General features: G+C 31.6%; 1 protein-coding gene across 2 annotated transcripts in view; it reads right to left on the reverse strand.

Annotated features, from left to right (window-relative positions):
- Nucleotides 1–20863, reverse strand: part of CHD1 (chromodomain helicase DNA binding protein 1) — a 72893-nt gene that overhangs the window by 19245 nt on the left and 32785 nt on the right. For both annotated transcript variants that reach the window (XM_021717251.1, XM_008067367.2), the window contains exons 11-27: nt 20399–20615; nt 19615–19704; nt 18459–18649; nt 17564–17752; nt 15419–15581; nt 14414–14566; nt 12034–12105; nt 11333–11482; nt 10210–10358; nt 9718–9814; nt 9514–9609; nt 7334–7510; nt 4505–4665; nt 3027–3068; nt 1570–1700; nt 734–872; nt 368–518 (exon numbers count right to left, since the gene is read on the reverse strand). In XM_021717251.1, the coding sequence (XP_021572926.1) occupies nt 368–518; nt 734–872; nt 1570–1700; nt 3027–3068; nt 4505–4665; nt 7334–7510; nt 9514–9609; nt 9718–9814; nt 10210–10358; nt 11333–11482; nt 12034–12105; nt 14414–14566; nt 15419–15581; nt 17564–17752; nt 18459–18649; nt 19615–19704; nt 20399–20615 (2368 nt within the window). The remainder of the gene's footprint in view (nt 1–367; nt 519–733; nt 873–1569; nt 1701–3026; nt 3069–4504; nt 4666–7333; nt 7511–9513; nt 9610–9717; nt 9815–10209; nt 10359–11332; nt 11483–12033; nt 12106–14413; nt 14567–15418; nt 15582–17563; nt 17753–18458; nt 18650–19614; nt 19705–20398; nt 20616–20863) is intronic.

The following is a 20863-nucleotide window of genomic DNA, read 5'->3' on the forward strand; positions in this document are numbered from 1 at the left end:
CGTTACACATTGCATGCATGTATCAAATTACCAGATGTGCTCCCAAAGTAATCAAAAAGAAAATATATTTTTAAAAAATGATGGTAGGCTTGGAGCAGGGGAAATGATTTACTTTTAACCCAATGATTTGAAAATACACATATCTAATGCCTTAATGACTTCAGAGGTGAAGTGAAATTTCTTACCATTAAATTCAATCCTTTCAGAAAATGGAGCTTCTAATGATGCCAAGGTCATACAAATAGCTAGGGCCTTGGATTCTGATTCCCACTTAAGTTTATTGCCAAAATATTTTAAAAGTAAAACTTAGAATAAATTAAATTCAACATTAGTGGTCAATAGAATCAATAAGTTATTAGATGAGTACCTTGTGTGTTAGACTGAGGTCAGGATCCATTTTAATCATTTCCCAGCTTCCATATCCATACTCATAGATACCAATTAACAAATTGGAGTCATCTTCTTTGCCCCAGTCTATATCAAAATGAGCTGCCTTCGTGTGACATGGGATAGTATACCTGGCATTAAAGTTAATAAGTACTGTTAATTTTATAAATGCCTTATTTTAAAAAATTAATTTTGAAAAAACATGTCATTAGAACTTCAAAATGCTATGGTCAATTTTTAAAAAAATGTTCTTCAAAACTAGCCGGTAACACTGTGAAAATTTAACACATTCATTTTGCAATTACTGAATAATCACAAACATTTTACAATGGAGAAAGTAACTCACTGCTTTCTTTCTTCTGGATCTGAAGGAATGGATTTGTGCAAAGGTATTAATTCCTCTTCATGGGAGATGACCAGCTTGGCATTCACCTGTACTCCTGATATTCGGAATGTTGGACCCTTCACTTTTCCAAGTCTACCACCTTGATTTTTTTAAAAAAAGAGTATTAAAAAACTATAAAACATAATTCTATAAAACACAAAGCAACATATGCTATTACTTATATTAACGAGTATTCTTTATATTATTAAGGAAGAAATCACTGACAAATCTTAAATTTTCCTCTCTCTATATGCATACACACACACATACACACACCCTTATAAACACACTAGTGACTGTAATTTAGCAGATCTGGGCCTCACGAAAAGTATTTCCTAGTTATTTTATCAATTACACCAGATGGATTAATCTATTAGTACTGTCTAAAGAGTTCTAGCATGATTTTTTAGTATATTTGATAACTAAATCTTATTTAAATATTTTTATTCAGGTAGGTAAATAGCAAAATAAGGATAACAAAATAATTATGTCTCAAAAATCAGTATCACTTTATCCATTCCCACTCATTTTTACTAAAAAAAAAGTACAACTAACAATAATTTCTGACTTTACATCCCAGCAGAATATACAAGAATCTAAAGAACAGATTCTACTGTTTTCACAACTGCAATTCTATTCTCTATCTTCTATTACCAAGAATAATCTTGCTTTGTTTTGTAAAGGATCTTTTGAGACTGATGAATAGGTAATCTGAGATATAATAACTAACTCAATAAAAGAATATTTTGAAGCTTTCATTTATTTACTTCTTTTAAACACTCTCATTTTAATGTTACCTGTTCGTTCTGTTGCTGAAGAACTATCCTTTAAAGCTTTAATGCAACCATTATGAACCAATTCTCCTAGGCGTCTAAGGTCTGTTTCTGACTTATCAACTAATTCAGCATCTCGAGCAATTGCATCTAATCTGTAACAAAACGGTACAATTTTCAGGTATATATGTTAAATGAAGAAGTGCCATTTTAAGATTAACTAAGCTTCACTCTATTTCAAGATCTAAATGTCTACTGAATGCTCTATAAATTCTAATTCATATAATTGGCATGAAATACATGAAAACCAGGATGATTTGGCAGAAAAAAATTCATTTATCTACTCAAAGGTAACAGTAAATTTAATTAATTCATCATAGAGCAAATGGAAGACTATAAACCAATTCTGTAAAAACTTTTTTTTTTGAGTTGGAGTCTCACTCTGTCACCCAGACTGGAGTGCAGTGGCCGCTCCCGGCCACCGCAACCTCGACCTGCTGGGCTCCGGCGATCCTTCCGCCTCAGCCTTCCAAGTAGCTGGAACTACAGGCGCGCGCTACCACACCCGGCTAATTTTTGATATATTGTAGAGATGAGGTCTCACCAAGTTGCCCAGGCGGGTCCCGAACCCACGGGCTCAGGCAATCCACTCACCTCAGCCTCCCAAAGGCACTATTGGTCAAATTTTTAGAAGTTCAAAAGGAAGAGGTAAAGCTTTATGTTAAATGAAAAGGGTAAGAGTATAGTTCTATGATTTTTATTACTATGCACTGAACAGCTAACATAAGAAACTAGTGTTCAAGGCATTTTTCATCATCTAAAATATTATGCAGGTATTTCTCTGTATTTTAAGCAAGTCATCTCAAAATAAACATGTTTAAGAGTTTTTTTTTTTAAAGATAAAATAGAATTAACTAATCTGATTCTTTGCCACTTTACATTCAGATGGTGGGATGGTCACAATAAAGGGCAAAAATATTCCAATCCAATCACCAGCAATTATTGCGCTCAACTGATGACTTCAAAAGCTGTCTTAACAATTTGTATTTTAATAGTTTGTATGATAAGAGGACATAATTAGGGAAAAATAAAATTTCCCTTGTTAGAAAAAATAATTTCCCTAGTTAGGTCAGAAAGCTATGCTAGCTACTCAGTCCCTGCTACTTTATAAGGTATTGATGACAAATGATACAAAGTTTGTAAAAAGTAGCTTATGGTCATAAAAACAAGAATTTTATGACAATAAAATTGCAATTTAAACATGTATTTTATAGATAACTTCATTTGCAGGTAAGGAGATTTTAGAGACTAGAAAGGATAGTACAAAAATAGTTTTAAAAAATCAATCTGAAATTTGCTTTCCACAGATTTTGCAAATGACTATTAAAAGCAAATTTAACAAAGCCAAACTGAATGCTACTGCAATAAATATAGATGACATCATGTAATATATTCCATAATTGGATGACAAATTTATTTACCTTTCCAGAGGGCCACCAAATTTCTTATAGCTCTTGATAAACCTAACAGAAAAATAATAGTTTGGGTTAAATGTGTGGTTCACTATTCATTAAGAAAAAATATATATTTATAATGTATATAGAAATAAGAAAAGGGATGGGACTGACAGTTGAGGGAAACTGCCAGGGGAGGGAGGGACACATCTCATCAACTAGGATACCTAACTAATAAACACTTGTAACCCTAACCCTGAATTGTACTCCATATCTTTAAAATAAAGAAGGAAAAAAAAAAAAAAGAAATAAGAAATATCTGTTAGTGTAAAAATTACTTTAAGGTACTGTTACTAACAAAAATGAATAAGCTATGCTATAAACAAAAACGTTACAACATTAAGATGTATCAAGACAAGACATATTTTTAACACCCAGGATGATATTTAGATGTCAGTATAAATAGAACATAAGTTAAATTTTATCTTAGAAGTTACTTTATTATTTTGAAAAGACAAAAAAGGTTCAAAGCTACCACAGGAAGTATCTCCAGAATAACTATAAATCATAGTACACCTTCTCACATTCCAAGTGCTCATAAAAATGTACTGAATAGCTTTAATTCAGATGTGTGGTATTATACCAACAACTTGAAAATTAAAAAAGTTACACAGGAAAGTCACTTAAGTGGTTGATAGATGAGGAAAAATACTCAGAAAAAGTAGAAGTTGAAATGTTTCTTCAACTAAAGACAGAAATTCCAGCAAATCAGGTGGTCATAAAAATATCCTTTTAAAAATAGCTAACAATTTAGGCAGAAAAAATGAGAAAGAATTTTATCAGGTCACTGATTTTTAAAGAAAAGAGTTACAATGGCATAAAGGAAACAAAACTCTCAAAATAAAAAAATGAACATTTTTATAAATTTCACATGCAAAACTATTACATAAACCAAAAGCTGTTATTCCATTCCCCTTAAATGTGTACATAAAAACATTATTTTAAATGGAAGCTACAACTTATCCTGCGTGGCCAACAGTACCTCACCTCAATTTCTACTTGGACATATCAGAAATGCCTTTAATGTGGTTACTTTCAAAAGGGAAATCTCAGGGTTAAGAATGTACTACTGAATTATTCTTACAAAAATTAATAATGCTAGGAGTCACAAATGCAGTGAGAATTTTTAATAAATAAATCTAATATAAAATATACCTTTATTATTAAAAAGAACAACTATTCTGAGCCACATTAATAAAAATCAAAAGCTTTAGGTAGTCTAAACAGTATAGCACTAAATAACATGCAAAGATTAGATACCAAACTTGGTTTTTGTCAGTTATAGAATATACCCCAAAGTAGAAATTCTCTATTCCTACCCAATACTATATACTTGCTTCCTCTAAATCTTCATCGCAATTTTTAAAAAATATGATATTTTTATAGTTTCGTTTCACCCTCTAATAAAACCAAGTTGAAGCAAAAATGGTCTTATATTGTCTTACCGCCTAATTTCTGCATCACTAAATCCTTTAATATTCTCCCGAGGGATAGTCCGAGGTCTTCCACGTTTCTTTGGCCTTTTCCTTTCTGAGATTGAATCACTATCAGATCCAGAGTATCTCCTATTTCTACTGCGCCTCCCTTCACTTCCATTGAAACTAATCTGAAATTTGAAAACAAAAATTTACCCGTTTAGTGCAAAAAAAGTCTACATCTTAAGAGCAGAGAAAAACACTATAAAAGACTGTCAGAATTTTAAAAGTTTTATTCTATTTATCAAAAATATTCTATATCCCTCGCTTGGATTGCCTGAGCCCGCAGGTTCACGACCCGCCTGGGCAACTTGGCAAGACCTCATCTTTACAATAAATCAAAAATTAGCTGGGCGTGGTAGCGCGCACCTGTAGTTCCAGCTACTTGGAAGGCTGAGGCGGAAGGATCACCTAAGCCCAGCAGGTCGTGGCTGCAGTGGCCGGGAGTGGCCACTGCACTCCAGTCTGGGCAACAGAGTGAGACTCCAACTCAACAACAACAACAAAAAAATTCTATAAACAAAACTAAAAGGCAAACAGCAGAGAAAATTATAGCATGTTAATGACAAAAAGTTATTAATAACCCTAATATGTACAGCACTCTTATAAATCAACAAGAAAATAACTATAGTCTCTTTGTAAAAATATGAGAAAGGTTAACAAGCAATTTATCAAGTGAAAAAATATCCTCTCACTGGTAATTTTTAAAATGCAAATTAAAGTAACAATGAAATTCAATTCTTAATCTAGCAACTTGACTAACACAAAATGAGCAACAATAGCCAACACTGGTAACAATACAAAAAGATTCACACACATCTGGTGGGTATTTTAACTTAGAATGTAATTTGGCAATATTATATCAAAAGCCTTAAAAACTATCATTTTACTGATCCAGCAACCTAACTTCTAGGCACTTTCTCTGAGACCAGCACAAATGTGAAGGAACATTGACCGGTAGTCGTTTACATCAAAATAGAAAACTACATTAGCTGGGCGTGGTAGCAGTGTCCATAGTTACTGCTACTTGGAAGGTGGAGGCGGAAGGATGCCCTGAGCCCAGCAGGTCATCGCTGGGATAGTCATGAGTGTATCACTGCACTCCAGCCTGGGCGACACAGTGAGACTCCAACTCAAAAAAAAAAAAAAAAAAAAAAAAAGACTACAAATAATCAAAATATTTGTCAAAGAGACCATTCAAGTAATATATACAATAGAATGCTGAGACCGCATTAAAAAACGGGCTTGTAGACTAATTAACATTCAAGATATACTGTCAAAAGGAAGAAAATAAATTCTAAGTTAATGATTTCAATTTAATTTGGAAAATGATATGCATTTAAAAAATTTGAATGATGTACACTGCAACAATATTATTACTAGTCACATCTGTAAGTGGACAGATTACCTGTCCTTTTTTTCTGTTCACCTTAATATCCATGTACTGTATTCTAACTAGGTTAGAATCAGATATTTGAAAGAAAAAAAAAGCCAGTTGAACACACATAAAAGGCTGTTTGTAACATCTATTAGTTTTAATGAGATACATCGAAAGATATTTTCAGTGAAGTTTTTCTAAAGCTTTGGTACATATTCCTGAACCCTTAATATGCTGAAAGCTAACTCAAGTATGAAGCACAGTATTTAGATCTATATGGTTGTGAGGAGCAGGGGAGAAAATTAAAAACTCAAAAACTTCTACTCTTGGGGGAATGGTAGCAGAGTAGGGACTAGAGTGGGGCACATCTCTCATTTGGCTCAGTCTCAAAATTTAAGGGGGCACCAAAAGACTCAGTAATCAAGACACACAATCTTGCAATGCAATATTCTAAAAACTATATGTTAATCGAAAAAGAAATGTGATATTAGAGTTTTTCCCTTTTAGCGAAGGACCCAATACAGCTTAGCACGACACTTAGCATAATTAAAAATGTGGTATTTATTTATTTATTTGGAACACAAAATAAGTATCAACACATTTTTAAAAATTCAAATTACACAAAGTACACTCTCTGACCATGACAGAATTAGAAATTATAAAATATTTCAAAATGAAGGAAACTAGAAAACAGATTGGAAAAACTCCAAAAAAGCACCGCTTAAAGAAAAGTTTGTAGCATTAAATGTAAATGAGAAAAGACAGATCTCATTTCTACATCTAAATCTGTACCATAAGAAACTTAAAAAAAAAAAAAGAGTAAATTAAACCAAAAGCAAGAAGGAAAGAAAGCAGAAATTCATGTACTTAAAAATAAAAAATAGATGAAACCAAAAGCTGGTTCTTTCAAAAGATGAATAAAATTGATAACCTCTAACTAGAATGACCAAGAAAAAAATTACCAAAATTAGGAATGAAAGAGGGGCATCACTAAATATCCTACAAACACTAAAATAATAGTAAAGATTATGAATAACTTTATGTTCATAAATTTCAACAACCTAGATAAAATGGACAAATTCCTCAAAAGAAACAAAATACCAAACTCTCTCAAAAAGAAATAGATATCCTGAATAACTATAAAAGAAACTGAAGTTAGTTAAGAATCTTCCTAGAAAGAAAACTCCAGACTTACATGGTTTCCCTGACAAATACTCCAAACATTAAAGAAATAATCCCATCTTTACACAAAGTATTCTCAAAAATAGAAGGAAATATTTTAAGCTCATTGTATGAAGCAAACATTATCAAATCAAAGACATTACAAAGAAAAACTAAGGACCAATATCTCACACAAACAAAAATCCATCCAAGGTGAATACTCTTACACTATAGAAATATTTCTTAAATTACAAAGTCACCTGTTTTGCACAATTTCTCATTCTTGGGAGCATATAAATTTCTTCAAGTTCTTTCTGTCTTTCTTCTTCTTCTAATCGTCTTCTTTGATCTTCTGGAATGATTTCCTCCCAATTCTTTGAATTTCTTTCAGGTTCCAACTCAATGTCATCCTCATCCATATTTGAAAAGTTGGCAACCTGATAAATTCCAGAATTTTAAGAGAATAACTATTATAGGAAATGTATCCTTAAATTATATATTTCTTTTTAAAGGGAGAGAAAGTGTTATGGCAGAATATGATAATAAAAACTAAAGACCTTCAGGATAATGAGTATGACTATTGACTAAAATAAATAGGGAATGCTAAACAATCTAAATATATTTCTTCATTATGGCAAGGTGGAGCAAACCAAATGACGTCTAAGAATCCTTCTCCTACTTTTACCTTACTGTTGAACATAATTATTACAAAAGAACTAGAAGCAGTTAACAGAAAAACAAAAAAATATGTTATTAACATGCTAAATAATCTGCTGGAATTCCCAGACCAGTTCATCGGTGGTCAATGCATCAAATGTTGTAGAACAATCTAAAGATAGTATTTTTATGAAAATAAAAACAGTACCTAAAGAGCTACTGGCAGATACATGGAATTCTTTGAGATCTCTGACTAATAGTTTCAGCTCCCCAAGCCCCAGTTTCCTCATCTCTAAAAAAAGGGATAGTAACAGCACACAAATTTTGTGAGGAAGAACTAAGACAACACATTTAAGACACTGCAGAAGCTGGTACACAGAAAGCACTCATTAAAACTACCAACATGAGTACATTAACACTTGTGAATAACTGGATAAAGACAAAAATAAAAAAAAACTATACTTATCCCACACGAGGAATAAGTCTGAAAATACAATGTTTATTTTATTTTCTCTGTGATTTAAATATGATAACCTAGCCGGGCTTGGTGGCTCAGCCTGTAATCCCGCGCCTTGGGAGGCTGAGGTGAGTGGATTGCCTGAGCCCACGGGTTTGAGACCCACCTGGGCAACTTGGCAAGACCTCATCTCTACAATCAATCAAAAAATTAGCTGGGCGTGGTAGCGCACGCCTGTAGTTCCAGCTACTTGGAAGGCTGAGGCGGAAGGATTGCCAGAGCCCAGCAGGTCAAGACTGCGGTGGCTGGGAGCGGCCACTGCACTCCAGTCTGGGCGACAGGGTGAGACTCCAACTCAAAAAAATAATAGAATAAAAATAAAATAAATATGATAACCTTAAAGCAACTCGAAGTATAAAAAATAACCTGTATTTACTCTAGTTATCAGTTTTTTCAAACTACCAATTAGTCAAAATAAATGCAAATAGTATAATTTAATATATAAGAAAAAAGAGTTAATTAGACAGTGCCCACAGTGTCAGTTCAGAAAACTTCACTCTCACAAGGATTAATGAAGTCTTCAAACTCATTTTCCTGTTTCAGTTCTTGCCCCACTACAGTATATCTTACACACAGCAGCCAGATTCATTAAAATTATAGAAGTTTTTATTCACTTCTGTGTACCCAAATTTGAATGAATAAATGATATGAATTAAATTGATCCTTTGAAACCTCAGTTCATAGAAAATGGCTAAGATATAGAAAAACCTGTTTCTTTAAACAAATGGCACTCAACTTACTCTATGAGGTCAGCTGACTTATGTTGCTTTAAGACCCCTTGCAATCCTGACCCTTGGCAAACCGGGAATATTTACAAGTATTAATACATAGTAGCTTATTTCGTCTAATTGATTTGAGTTATTTTTATTTGTGGTAATTCTTAAGTGTTAATCTGATGTCAAGAACTGCTCCAATAAAAAACCAGCTAAGGTCTTCAGTTATGGAAATCCAAATAAGAGATCACACTCATTTATTTATTTACCCAAGTATTTGAGAACATTCCATTAGTCAAGCACTATCCTAGGTGTTAATTAGGAAATAGCTATTCCCACCCAACTAAATATAACTTCATAAATGATTTGGCCCTTTCAAATCAGGTCGCTACTGGTTTGTCTGAACAAGGAAAAGAATTTTTTATGTAACAGCAAACTTTAAGACAAAAACAATCTTGCAGATTATGCTTAAAGAAAGAATAAAAAGACTACATGACAACAACTCAATCATCTCTCAATTTATCTAATTATCAAAAATTAAAAAGAAATGTACCTTGAACTGGGAAAGCAATTCATCTCCTACAGTTAAAGGACCTGGTTCATTTTCATGAGTTTCAGCTCTCTTCAAGATCTCATCTATATCCATTTCCTATAATTAGAAGAAAATCTTTATTTTAAATACATTTGAATCATTCTCTCCTATCAAATACATGACACATTTTCTGAGACAAGGTTTTGTTTTAGTTTTTTTTTTAACCTGGGGTTCTTGCTCTTCTCCTTCAGGTTCCTTAAAAAGCTCCTCAGCACCAAACTTTAAAATGGCTGACAACTCTTCCTTATTGAAAGGAGTAGAACTAAAAATAGAAAAGACAAATAAAAATACTTAACATTAATAGTTAAAAAATAACATCTACTTTGCATTTTTATTAATTTTTGACATAATCACCTAACAGTTAAATGAGAAAAGTAGATGGATGCATTATTAGTATACTTAATTTTAAAACTAAGGAAGTTGAAGCAAAAAAGTTAAAGCACTTTCCCCTAAAATTACAAATCTATAGTGGTGAAACCAGATATTGAATGTGAATATACGTATAACCATAGAAATTAGTCCTATGTCTTTAAAAATACAAAAATTACAACATTAAATCCACTACTTCAATGATCTCTTAGAGTAATGTAACAAGTCAGAAAAATACATTTAGAGTGACTCTAAAATGGCATTTTAAAAAAATAATGGAGTAACCACCTTGATGGGGCAGAACCTGTGTGCAGTACTGTCTTCCCAGTTGTGTCCATTCTTTGAATCACAAGATGATCTAAAACCATTTTCTTTTTGGCCCTTTCAAGAATATCTTCTTCAACTGATCCCTTTGTTACTAGGCGATAAATATTCACCTATAAAAATAACATGCACAAATAAACAAATTGCAGCAAAAAGAATTTTGCTTCACTAACTTGAAGTGTTCAAACATAGACTGAAGCTCATCCCACACGAAGTTTTCACTGGTCAAAAGCAAAATGAAAATCAAAATATTTATAAGAATAAGCAAAATAATCAATACATATATCAAAATATACATAAATAAGATAAAAATATATGTAAGACTAAGCTGAAGTTCTTCAACTGAACAGACTATTTTGAAAGTATTTTAGAAGATTTAAAAATTTTTTTTAAATGATCATAATTTTTAAATTATGATTTAGCTGGGAAAAAAGGAAGGAAGGTAAATTTCTGACAATATTTGTTCCCTCAATTCTGATGATGTGTAATGCAAAATTCTATGAACCATTCCCCTAATTAATAAAGAAGCCTTGATATTAAACAAAATTTTTCAAAATTGAAAAGAATTGATGTGTGGTACATTTTCTCTATTTCTCTAGATTAGAGGTTCTGTGTGAGAATATTTTCACTATTTAGGGATATTTTGTTATAAATGCCAGATTGTTATACAAAAATTATAAACTGGAACTGGCTTTTATGTGTCGGAGACTCTTATAAGCACGTGGACAAAATACAGGCTGAGAGAAAAGAGCAATGTAATATCCAAACTCCTTTTCAAGTGAAAATATGCAAAGATATTTTAAAGTTTTTATATTAAATGAAGATCACTGCATTCTACAATGACAAACAGTATTTAATATCAACACAGTACATAATCCTATCTAGGCAATTATCACAAGTCTGTCAGACTTTCCAGGTGATTTCGGTAAACAATATTTCTCAGTACCCTATGTATTAAATAGAATACGACTGTGTTCCAGTAATCTGCCAATGAAATCTTTGAAGACTAATCCAAAATTGCATCTAAACACTAATCATGAAAAAAATAAAATTCTAAAACAGCAAAATAATAGAAAGTAAAAAATACCTGCTTCTTTTGCCCAATTCGATGGGCTCTAGCCTGTGCCTGAAGATCATTTTGTGGATTCCAGTCAGAATCAAATATAACAACAGTGTCAGCAGAAGCTAAATTAATCCCTAGACCTCCAGCTCTTGTGGAAAGCAAAAAGCAGAAATCCTGTAAGGAATTGTAAATATGCAAAATTTTTAATTTTTTTAACTATGAATGAATAATCAAAAAAAATTTGCAACAGAATTTCAAGATCATTAACTATTATGGAAAGGCAGTTTTAAAAACTAATGTATAAAACTCAAGCAAGACCAATCAACAAGATTCCAAAATACAAATATACAAAATAACAAATACTAAGTTCAAGATATATAGTGTTGAGAAGAATGAGGCTACAACAATAGCTGTAAATTTTATTTCTTTAAAAAGTAAAAGGCACACACACAGTAACAATTCTAAATGAAAGTGGGTTAATTTATTTTGAAGCAAACTAACTGTTCTATGAAGAAACCGTATTGGTAAGAAAGGGTAAAATTCTTCAGGTTTAGCTAGAATACTGACTTTACAACCACATTTGCTGATCAAAGCTGGCTAGCACCAAATAAGACTTTTTTAATTAAAAAAAATTAGGCTATAAATATAATGACTAAAAATATAAAGTCAAAATAATATAACATAATACTGAAACAAAGTTTACTTTTAAAAGCATGAATACATACCTCTGATCCTTCAGCATTAAAATGATCTAGAGCTTGTTTTCTCAGTTCTCCTTTTATTGATCCATCTAATCTCTAGAATAAAACAAATTACAATGTTACATATAAAGGAATCAAAATGTTAAAAAGCAATTAACATCAATTAGAACTTTTTTAGAGACTGGGTCTTTCTCTGTCACCCAGGCTCAAAGAATTCTCCAGCCTCAGCCTGGAAGCTCAAATAGCTGAGCCTTCGGGCACATGCCACTACACCGGGCAGTTTTTTTTTTTTTTTTTAATATTTTGTAAAGATAGGTTTAACTATGTTGCCCAGGCTCATCTCGAACTCCTGGCCTCAACAGACCCTCTCACCCTGGCCTTCCAAAGTGCTGGGAATACAGGATTGAGTCACTGTGCCCGCCTAATTACAAAATTAAGCATGCCCTTTGCTAAGTAGAAGATACTTACGCAGTAAATAACACTCAAGCATTGTTGCCAGTCTGTGTTCCTTATCACTAAAACTGCTTCCCCAAGAGTAAATACAGCATATGCTGTTCTATTATTCTGCTTGAGACCCAACATAAGAGATATGTTAATGAGTGGATAGCTGTTCAAATACCTTTAAAAAAGTGTCAAGACATAATATACTGTGTTATACTATCATACTTCATTACATCACTTTTTAAATGTTGGTGTAACCCATTAAACTGATTCTCCCATCCATTAATAGGCTTTAACACACAATTTTAAAAATGTTGATAAAGTAAATGTATGGTTACTGAAACTGAACACTGATAGATAAGGTGAATTATTGAGCCTTACCCCAAAGTTACTGAATCAGAAACTCTGGGACAGATGTCAAGCAAAAGCCCTCTAGTTAATTCTGATGAATGCTAAAGTTTGAAAATTACTGATATGAAACACCATGGCTCTAGTCAAACAGCCTACATCTGAGTATCATATTAATTGGGTGCCATAGGTAAATGACCAGACTTTTCTGAACATTTTTTCAATGTCAGTTTCCCTCAGTAAAATGGACATAATACTGGACACTGGACAAATGGCCATTATAGACTATAGAGGATTCAGTAAGAGAACATAGGGAAACACTTAGCACAGTGCTGGACCTATGTTGAGCACTTATTAAACATTTGATATTACTTTACACTAATTATAAATGGCAATTATTTTATAATTACTAACTGGTTATAGACTAGAGGTAGCTTGCTTACTATGATCCATGATGTAACTGATGAGCTAAACTAACATTTTGGGAAGCTAATGTGCCTACCTTTGCTTTGTTACTGTATAAATTCTAACTTTAAAAAGAAAAACCATGAGAAAATATTTTAGATAATTTATTCTAAGTGGGTTTTGTTTAAGTGAAATGTTCTACATTGTCACCTATACAAAGTAGGGAGACAGATGTCTAAAGTTGAAAAAAAAATTAAGTGTTCTTTTTCCATTAAAATAGAAATTATAACTAGTAAAAATTTTAAGAATAGTGGTATATCATTATTGCAGCATGGCCTAAAGCAAAATAAAATTTAAACTAATTCTCTCTGGGAAGTGATCTAGTAATGAGAAGGTATTACAGGCAGAGAACGGTGCTTAAAAACTTCTGTGCTATGCTTTTGTTTGACCATGAACACTAAATAATTTGTTTAAAAACAAACCAACACAGGGCTGGGGGCAGGACTGAGGAAAAGGAACGGAAGGATGGAGGATAGCTAAAGGATACAGGATTTATTCTGAAGAAAATATTCTAAAATTAACTGATAAAAACCACTGTGTTGTACACTTCAAATGGGTGAATTGTAAGGTATGGGAATTATGTAACAATAATGGGGTTTAAAAAATTTTTGACCACATTATTAGATGGAGAGTACTGAAAATAGCACCTGACTTTGAACACTCATCAATGACAGTTTTAGTTACACTGAATTAACTTCAATATAAATTTTGAATAGATAGAAGGAATATAAGCCTATTTTGGTTTCTGGTTTCTACCCTAAAGTTATGTAGTTTTATTTATCAAACTATGCACCACAATAATACGAGCATACCAATCCTCAGAATTCTGGCAGTATTCATAAAGACTGCTTGCTGTTTTCCTTCCTCAGCCTAAAGCCCAACTTTTAATCCAGTTTTTAAAAATCTAAAGCAAGCATAGACGGAAATAATTAAAAGAAAAATTAAGGCAAAGAAACTGTTTTGTTGCTAAATGTAAAGACAAGAAGAAAAAAGGGAATGACAAATATTATTTTTTAAAGCAGATGAATTTCTTTAAAGGAAAAATATGGTTTATATAAAAATCTACACTTCACCTAAAAAATATTTCAAAGGTAATTCTATAAAATATTTTAGATGAATTTTAAAACAACAAACACAATGAAATGCTTACTTGAAAGGGGAATTGACGATACTTTAAATATTCTGCAAGTATATCTAACATCCGCACCATTTGAGAAAAAATAAGAACTCGATTGCCTCTTTCTCTTAGGCGAATTAACAGCTTATCAAGAAGAATCAATTTTCCGCTACTGCGAATTAAGTGCTAAGGAAACAATAAATCAAAACTGTTATAACATGTTAAAAGAAGCAAATGATACAAGTTCTCCACTTAACACTTCAATTGGTTTATTTTAAATTGAGATTTCAAATTTTTATAATGTTGGAAAAATAATTTCAGTTTTTAAAATTTTCTACTACCTTTACCATTTGGCTCTATCTATAACTTAAACTAAAATTTTCCTTGCCATTTAGCATTTAGGATTTTTTTTATTTCCTACTAGTACATTCTGCTTGCTAGCTACTACACTACACTACAATATCTCTCCAAAATCCTTAGCTGCAAAACAAATACACTGGAAGAAAAAGCAACTAAGCAACCAAATGTTTAAAAAGTATAAGCAAATGCATTCAAATGTATCACGTATTTAGTCACTGAACTCAGCCCCTCAATATACTCTCCTGTAGCCGAACTGAAACTGTGCCTTCATTCTTCTGACTTATCTTCTAGAAGTGCTGAAAATGGTCAGATCTGAGCTCAACATGTCCTTTTGAAGACTCCCATTTGCCAAATCACAAATTCGGCATAATCACTATTCATGAATTTCTTTCGTAATTATGAAGATACCATGAGATTTTTTTTTTCCAGGATAAATTACTACAGTCTGATTTGAGACCTCTTTTTAGAAAATTGTTAAAATAACTAGGTAAATTAGAATTTTTAAAAAACTTTATAAAGACTAAACGATAATCAAGATCATTATTTTAAAAAGCACCAGTAACTAAGCATAACTTCCCACTAATATATTAAAGCATTGTGCCATTTTCACTTATAACCAAAATAATCATCTCTAAAATTTTACTTTACCACAAAGTAACAATATTTTGAAATTCTTACTTGTAAGGCCTCCTGTTTATTATAGAATTCATTATTATCTGGTGGTTTAATGAGGTAGCAATGGTTACAACATTTCTTTAGCTCCATCATAATGTTCAAAAAGCCTGAGGTACTGCCCTTGGAACCTTTGCTGAGGGCTTTGTAATTCCTTGTTAAAATCCATCTTAAGAAAAAGGAAAACCATAAAAATTATGTTTAGTAGAACCATTACCAGGATGAATTCTGAATCCATTAAAAAAAAACCCCTAGTATGAAAGCCAAAATTGCACCACTATGAAATTCAAAATCAGATACACAATGGACAGTCTCTTGTAATATTCATAAGAACATGTAACTTGTTATCTGAACCATTAACTACACACAGAAAGGTTTAATGTAGCGTAGTGATTATAGTATAATAATCCTCTCTCCCCAGATTTGCTAGAAACATGGTTAGTTGTATTATCTATGTCAGCCTTCTTACAAACTTCATGGCATTAGACAGCTAATGAAATTGGATCTTGTGAACAGATTTAAAGAAACCGCATGAGGATACCTGGTTTTAGCCACACTTCCTTCTCTGGACTGCAATTACACAATACATACGCAACTCATAGAAAAATATTTGGTGCTAATTTATTACTCCAAACTACATACAATGATTCCTCTGAACATGACCTACTTTCCTTCTACTCCCTTTTATTTTCTTCCTTTTTAAAGGTTAGTCTTCAGAGGGACTTGAAAGTTCCAACTACTCAATGTGCAAACTATGTTATTACCATTCTTTACCACTAATTATTAAGCATTTCCCCAAAACTGGAATAAAAAGCAAAATCAAGGCTGTAAGTTTATTTTTCCCTATACAGAAAAAAGTTCTTATCAATTTCTGTTGAAGTGATATTCTAAAACCTTTTACAGAAATTCATGGCAATATTTTGCTAACTTAGTTACCAAAAAGTACCTTGAAGAGTTTAAGTCAACATTCATAAAATATGACCAGCAATGAGAGTTACAGATAATTATATCTTCTACTTTTCCAAATTTTCCAAAAATAAAAAACATTGCTATTTTCCTTAAAGAACTTCAAACCAAAATTAGTATATTCTTGTCATAAAATTAAAACTTGAATCTAAACAAGCATCTAAAATTGCCTATCTATTCACAGGAAATACAAGGGATACTGTTACCTATTCCAGAGGGATATACTATGCAAAATCAACTGCCATATATGACCCTATTTCAATCCTGATTTCAGCAAACTTAAAAAAAAAAAAAGCTTGAGACAATAATTTGAACATTGAAAGTAAGTATTGGAACCAAGAAATTATTTAAAAATTTGTAAGTAGGACACCAGTATTTTTAAAAAATTATTAGAGATAACATAAAAAATGTTTATGGATGGAACAATTATCTCTCTAATTTGTCTCAAAAGGATATAAAGTAGAAGAAATAAAGACAATTAGAGATGAAATAAGATTGGTTGGGTTGAAAATGAAGCTGAGTGATGGGTACAAGGGAGCTCATTATATTATCCTATTTTTTTGCTATGTCTGGAATTTTCCATAGTAAAAGCTTTATGCAATCTTTTAAAAATGTATGGACAGATTCTACCATAAAATATAAATGTTTCTGAGATTCCAAATATAAGTAGCAATGTATCTTATTTTATGCAATCAAATGTTTAAGTAGATTTTAGAACAGATTTTCCTTTCTGAATCTTTGATGTGCTATAGTACAGATCTTGACATACAAAATTTACACAAGCTATGACTTGTTAACATTCTTCAAAAAGCAAAGGGATCTAAAACTTTGTTCTAAGTTTCTTTCTTTGGCCTCTACTTCTATCTGCAAGTTGCCATAATTATATAATACACCTTTGTATCATAAAAATCCTAACAAACTCTTTATAAGGTAAGAGTATGCTACCTAGGAAAATTAATGATGTGCTAGAAGATGAATTATGTAGTCTTATGTCTCATGATTCTGGACATGCCATCAACTCTCCTTTTCCCATTATGCCATAGAATAAACCTATTCTAAAATTAAAGAGTTGCTACTGCTCTAAGATACTATTTAAGAAGAGGGTAGGGGCACCATGAGGAGGACAAGGACATGAAGGGTATTCAGAATTAAATGTTTAGAACATGTGTTCTGTGTATAGCTTACTTGTAATATTGTTTCTGTAAAGCACTCATTTCCATTCTTAAAATCTGCTCAACCTTGGCAGGAAGAGATTTTTCCACATCTTTTTTAACTCGGCGTAACAGAAACGGCTCAAGCTCCTTGTGAAGGCTTGCATAACCATATTCTCTCCCTTTGCCATGTTCTTCTTCAAAATCTTCCCAAGAAGAAAACCTTTAAAATTTAATAATATGGAACAATCACTGCAAAGTCAAATTGCATATGAGATTTTTGAGGGTAGTTATATGTAAACAAAATACTATATATTTTTAGAGGAAAAAAATAGAAATTAGCTAAAATTAGTCACTTTGAAAAATTTCCCTCTCAAGAAGTCCATTTTATACTTATATATATATTTTATATGCATGGTGAAACATAAGTTGTAACTTATGGCTCTACTTGAACTAGATGAATATAAAGTATTTTCAAGTATACAAATAATTATCATTAAAATATTTCTCAAAAAATATACTGTTTAAGTTCTGGATTTATTTAAAGAGAACACACAGTGACCTTGGGCAAGTCATTTAACATCTAGTTTTCCTCATTTAGGAAATGGGATTACCAGTATCTCATTGTTGGTGATACTACTACTATTAAATACAAAAAACGGTACTGTTTCGGATTTTCAAGCAATATACGTTTTGAATGTGTGCAAAATGAACAGATGTAATTTATTATGCATGGCTTAAGTTTTAAATAAATTGAAAAATTCCAACATTATTGTAACCAACTAGACCCCGTTTTCTTTTTAATAATCTGTGATCTAATGTTTGAAAGCAGTAAAGCTTCTTACTAACCCTATTATCTGCACTTCATCTCAGTAAACATTACCATACAAAACTATGATTAAAATTATGTTATCTCAAATTTGTCTTACTTTTCGGGCATAATGAAATGCAGCAAAGACCAAAGCTCTTTGAGGGAATTTTGTAGAGGGGTTCCAGTGATAAGAAGACGATGATTAGATTTAAAATCTATCAAAGTTTTATACAGAAGGGAGTCATCATTCTTTAATCGATGTGCTTCATCAACACCTATAAACGCCCAATTTAGACCTCCAAGGAATGCCTTAAAATAACAAAAAAAAAAGTTAATACTTTAAGAGAAAACTGGAATTCAAATTTAGCTTTCTCATTTAGTCAGAACTCAAATTATTAAAATTAGGCAAATTAAAATTAAACTTTTTGTCTGATTTTCAAGTATAAGATTATTATTTTAAGATTTATTAGAATCCCCAAATCAAGAAGTCATCATACATTCCTTCTATGACTAATTTAACTACTAGGGCATACCAAGTCAAAGTTTTTACTAGCTTATAAATTAATAATTAAAGGGGAAAAAAAGTATCATTTTAAAGTTTTATAAAAGATTTTTAGCCACAAGATTTTTAAGTACAATTGAGGCGTCTACTAAAGTCAGTGTGAAGATACTATGACACAAATTTGGAACAGCGTCTTAATTCAAATATAGGGACAATTCACTGCATGACTTTTATGAACATAACATAAGCTTATGATCTCTGACTCAAAAAGAGACAGGCCTGACTTTAGGCAAGTCCATTACTCTTTGAGATTTTTCTTGAGACTGTCTTTCTTTCCAATAAAGTAGAGAAAACAAATATAAAATAAATGGGAGAATTAAATGAGGCAGTAGCTACAAAGTACTTATAACACTGCTACACATAGTAGTAGTTTAATCTTGTTAAGTTTCTTCCTGTTCTTTAAAGAGATTACAGATCAACAGACACAATAACTGCTTTCATTAAATCAAGAGTTGGAAAGCTTTTTCTGTAAAGAGCCAGATAGTAAATATTTTAGACTTTGCAAACCAATGTTTTCTCTGTCACATATTCTTTCTATACTCCTTTAATGTTACTTAAAAGTGTAAAAATTATTCTTAGCTCAAGAAAAAAAATAAGACCACAGCTATAGCTTGCTGACCTGTGATTTAAGTTGTCCTCCTATCCTGTCCACAACATATAGTAAAGGAAAAACTGATACACAACAGACAAAAAACACACAGGTAATACATACCTTATCCTTCAATAAAATTTCGTAAGTTGTTAACAGTATATTAAATTTTAACCGTTTGGTCTGGGGATGCATCCATTCATGAGTTCTTATCTATCAACCCAAGAACAATTTTAAGAAAAATATTAAGCAAATTATACTTTTACTTAAATATTTAAATTAAAATCCAATCAAAAATACACAAATCACAAATAACTATTCATTTGTTATGTAATAAAATAGTTTACTATTCTTTTTATAAGCCAACACGCTCTATGTTGATAGTATCATAAATAGATATAAAGACCTCAGCATATCAAAAACCTCTATTAAAAAAGTCACAACTTTAATACGTATTTTTCAGTAAAGAAAAGTTCACATGTAATAAAACACAAGAAACTAATCCATTTAACAACATAACATTTACGGATGAAATATGACATCTGGGATTTGCTTCACAATATTTAGAAGTGTGTAGAGACATAGACAAAACAAAACTAGCAATAAATTAGACTGTGAAGCTGGAGATGGGAACATGAAGGTTTATTACACTTTTCTGTCTGCTTTCATGTATATCTGAAATTTTCCCCAAAAAAGGTAGAAAAGATAAATATATGCATATATATATAACCACTAAATCAAACTTTATTTTTGTTATAGTCAATTAAATACTCAGTACTTATTTGTAGCAAGTTCTATGACAGAGACTAAAACTATGAAGTCAAAAAAAAAAAAGAAAGAAAGAGAAAATATTCATCCTCAAAGAAAAGTGTGACTTGATTTCCAAATTTGTGGCAAAACAACTTACCATGTTTCTGCTGTTAATGTCACCTAAATAAACCACAGCATTCATCTGAGAAGCCCATGTCTGAATCTCCCTTTGCCAGGAAGTAAGAGTGGAAAGTGGCACTACTAACAGAAAAGGTCCATATAATTGATGTTCATGAAACAAATAGTTCAGAAATGAGATCGTCTGTATTGTTTTTCCAAGACCCATTTCATCAGCAAGTATGCAACTATTTCCCCTACAAATTAAAAAAAAAAAAAAATTAGCAGTGCAATGAAAGATTCAAATATACAAAAATTTTTTACATCATGTGTACATGTTTATATGAAATTAAATAAAATTAATCTGACAGGCATTATAAAGAATATGCCATCTTTATTAGCTACAAATAATAAACATAAAGGCATGTCGCTAAAGACTTAATCACTAATATTTATAAGTAAAGGCAGTTTATCATTTTAGGCCCAAAGAGGCTTACATTAAACA

This window comes from Carlito syrichta, unplaced genomic scaffold, assembly GCF_000164805.1.
Source record: "Carlito syrichta isolate Samal-C Ts95f unplaced genomic scaffold, Tarsius_syrichta-2.0.1 Scaffold309490, whole genome shotgun sequence".
NCBI lineage: Eukaryota > Metazoa > Chordata > Mammalia > Primates > Tarsiidae > Carlito > Carlito syrichta.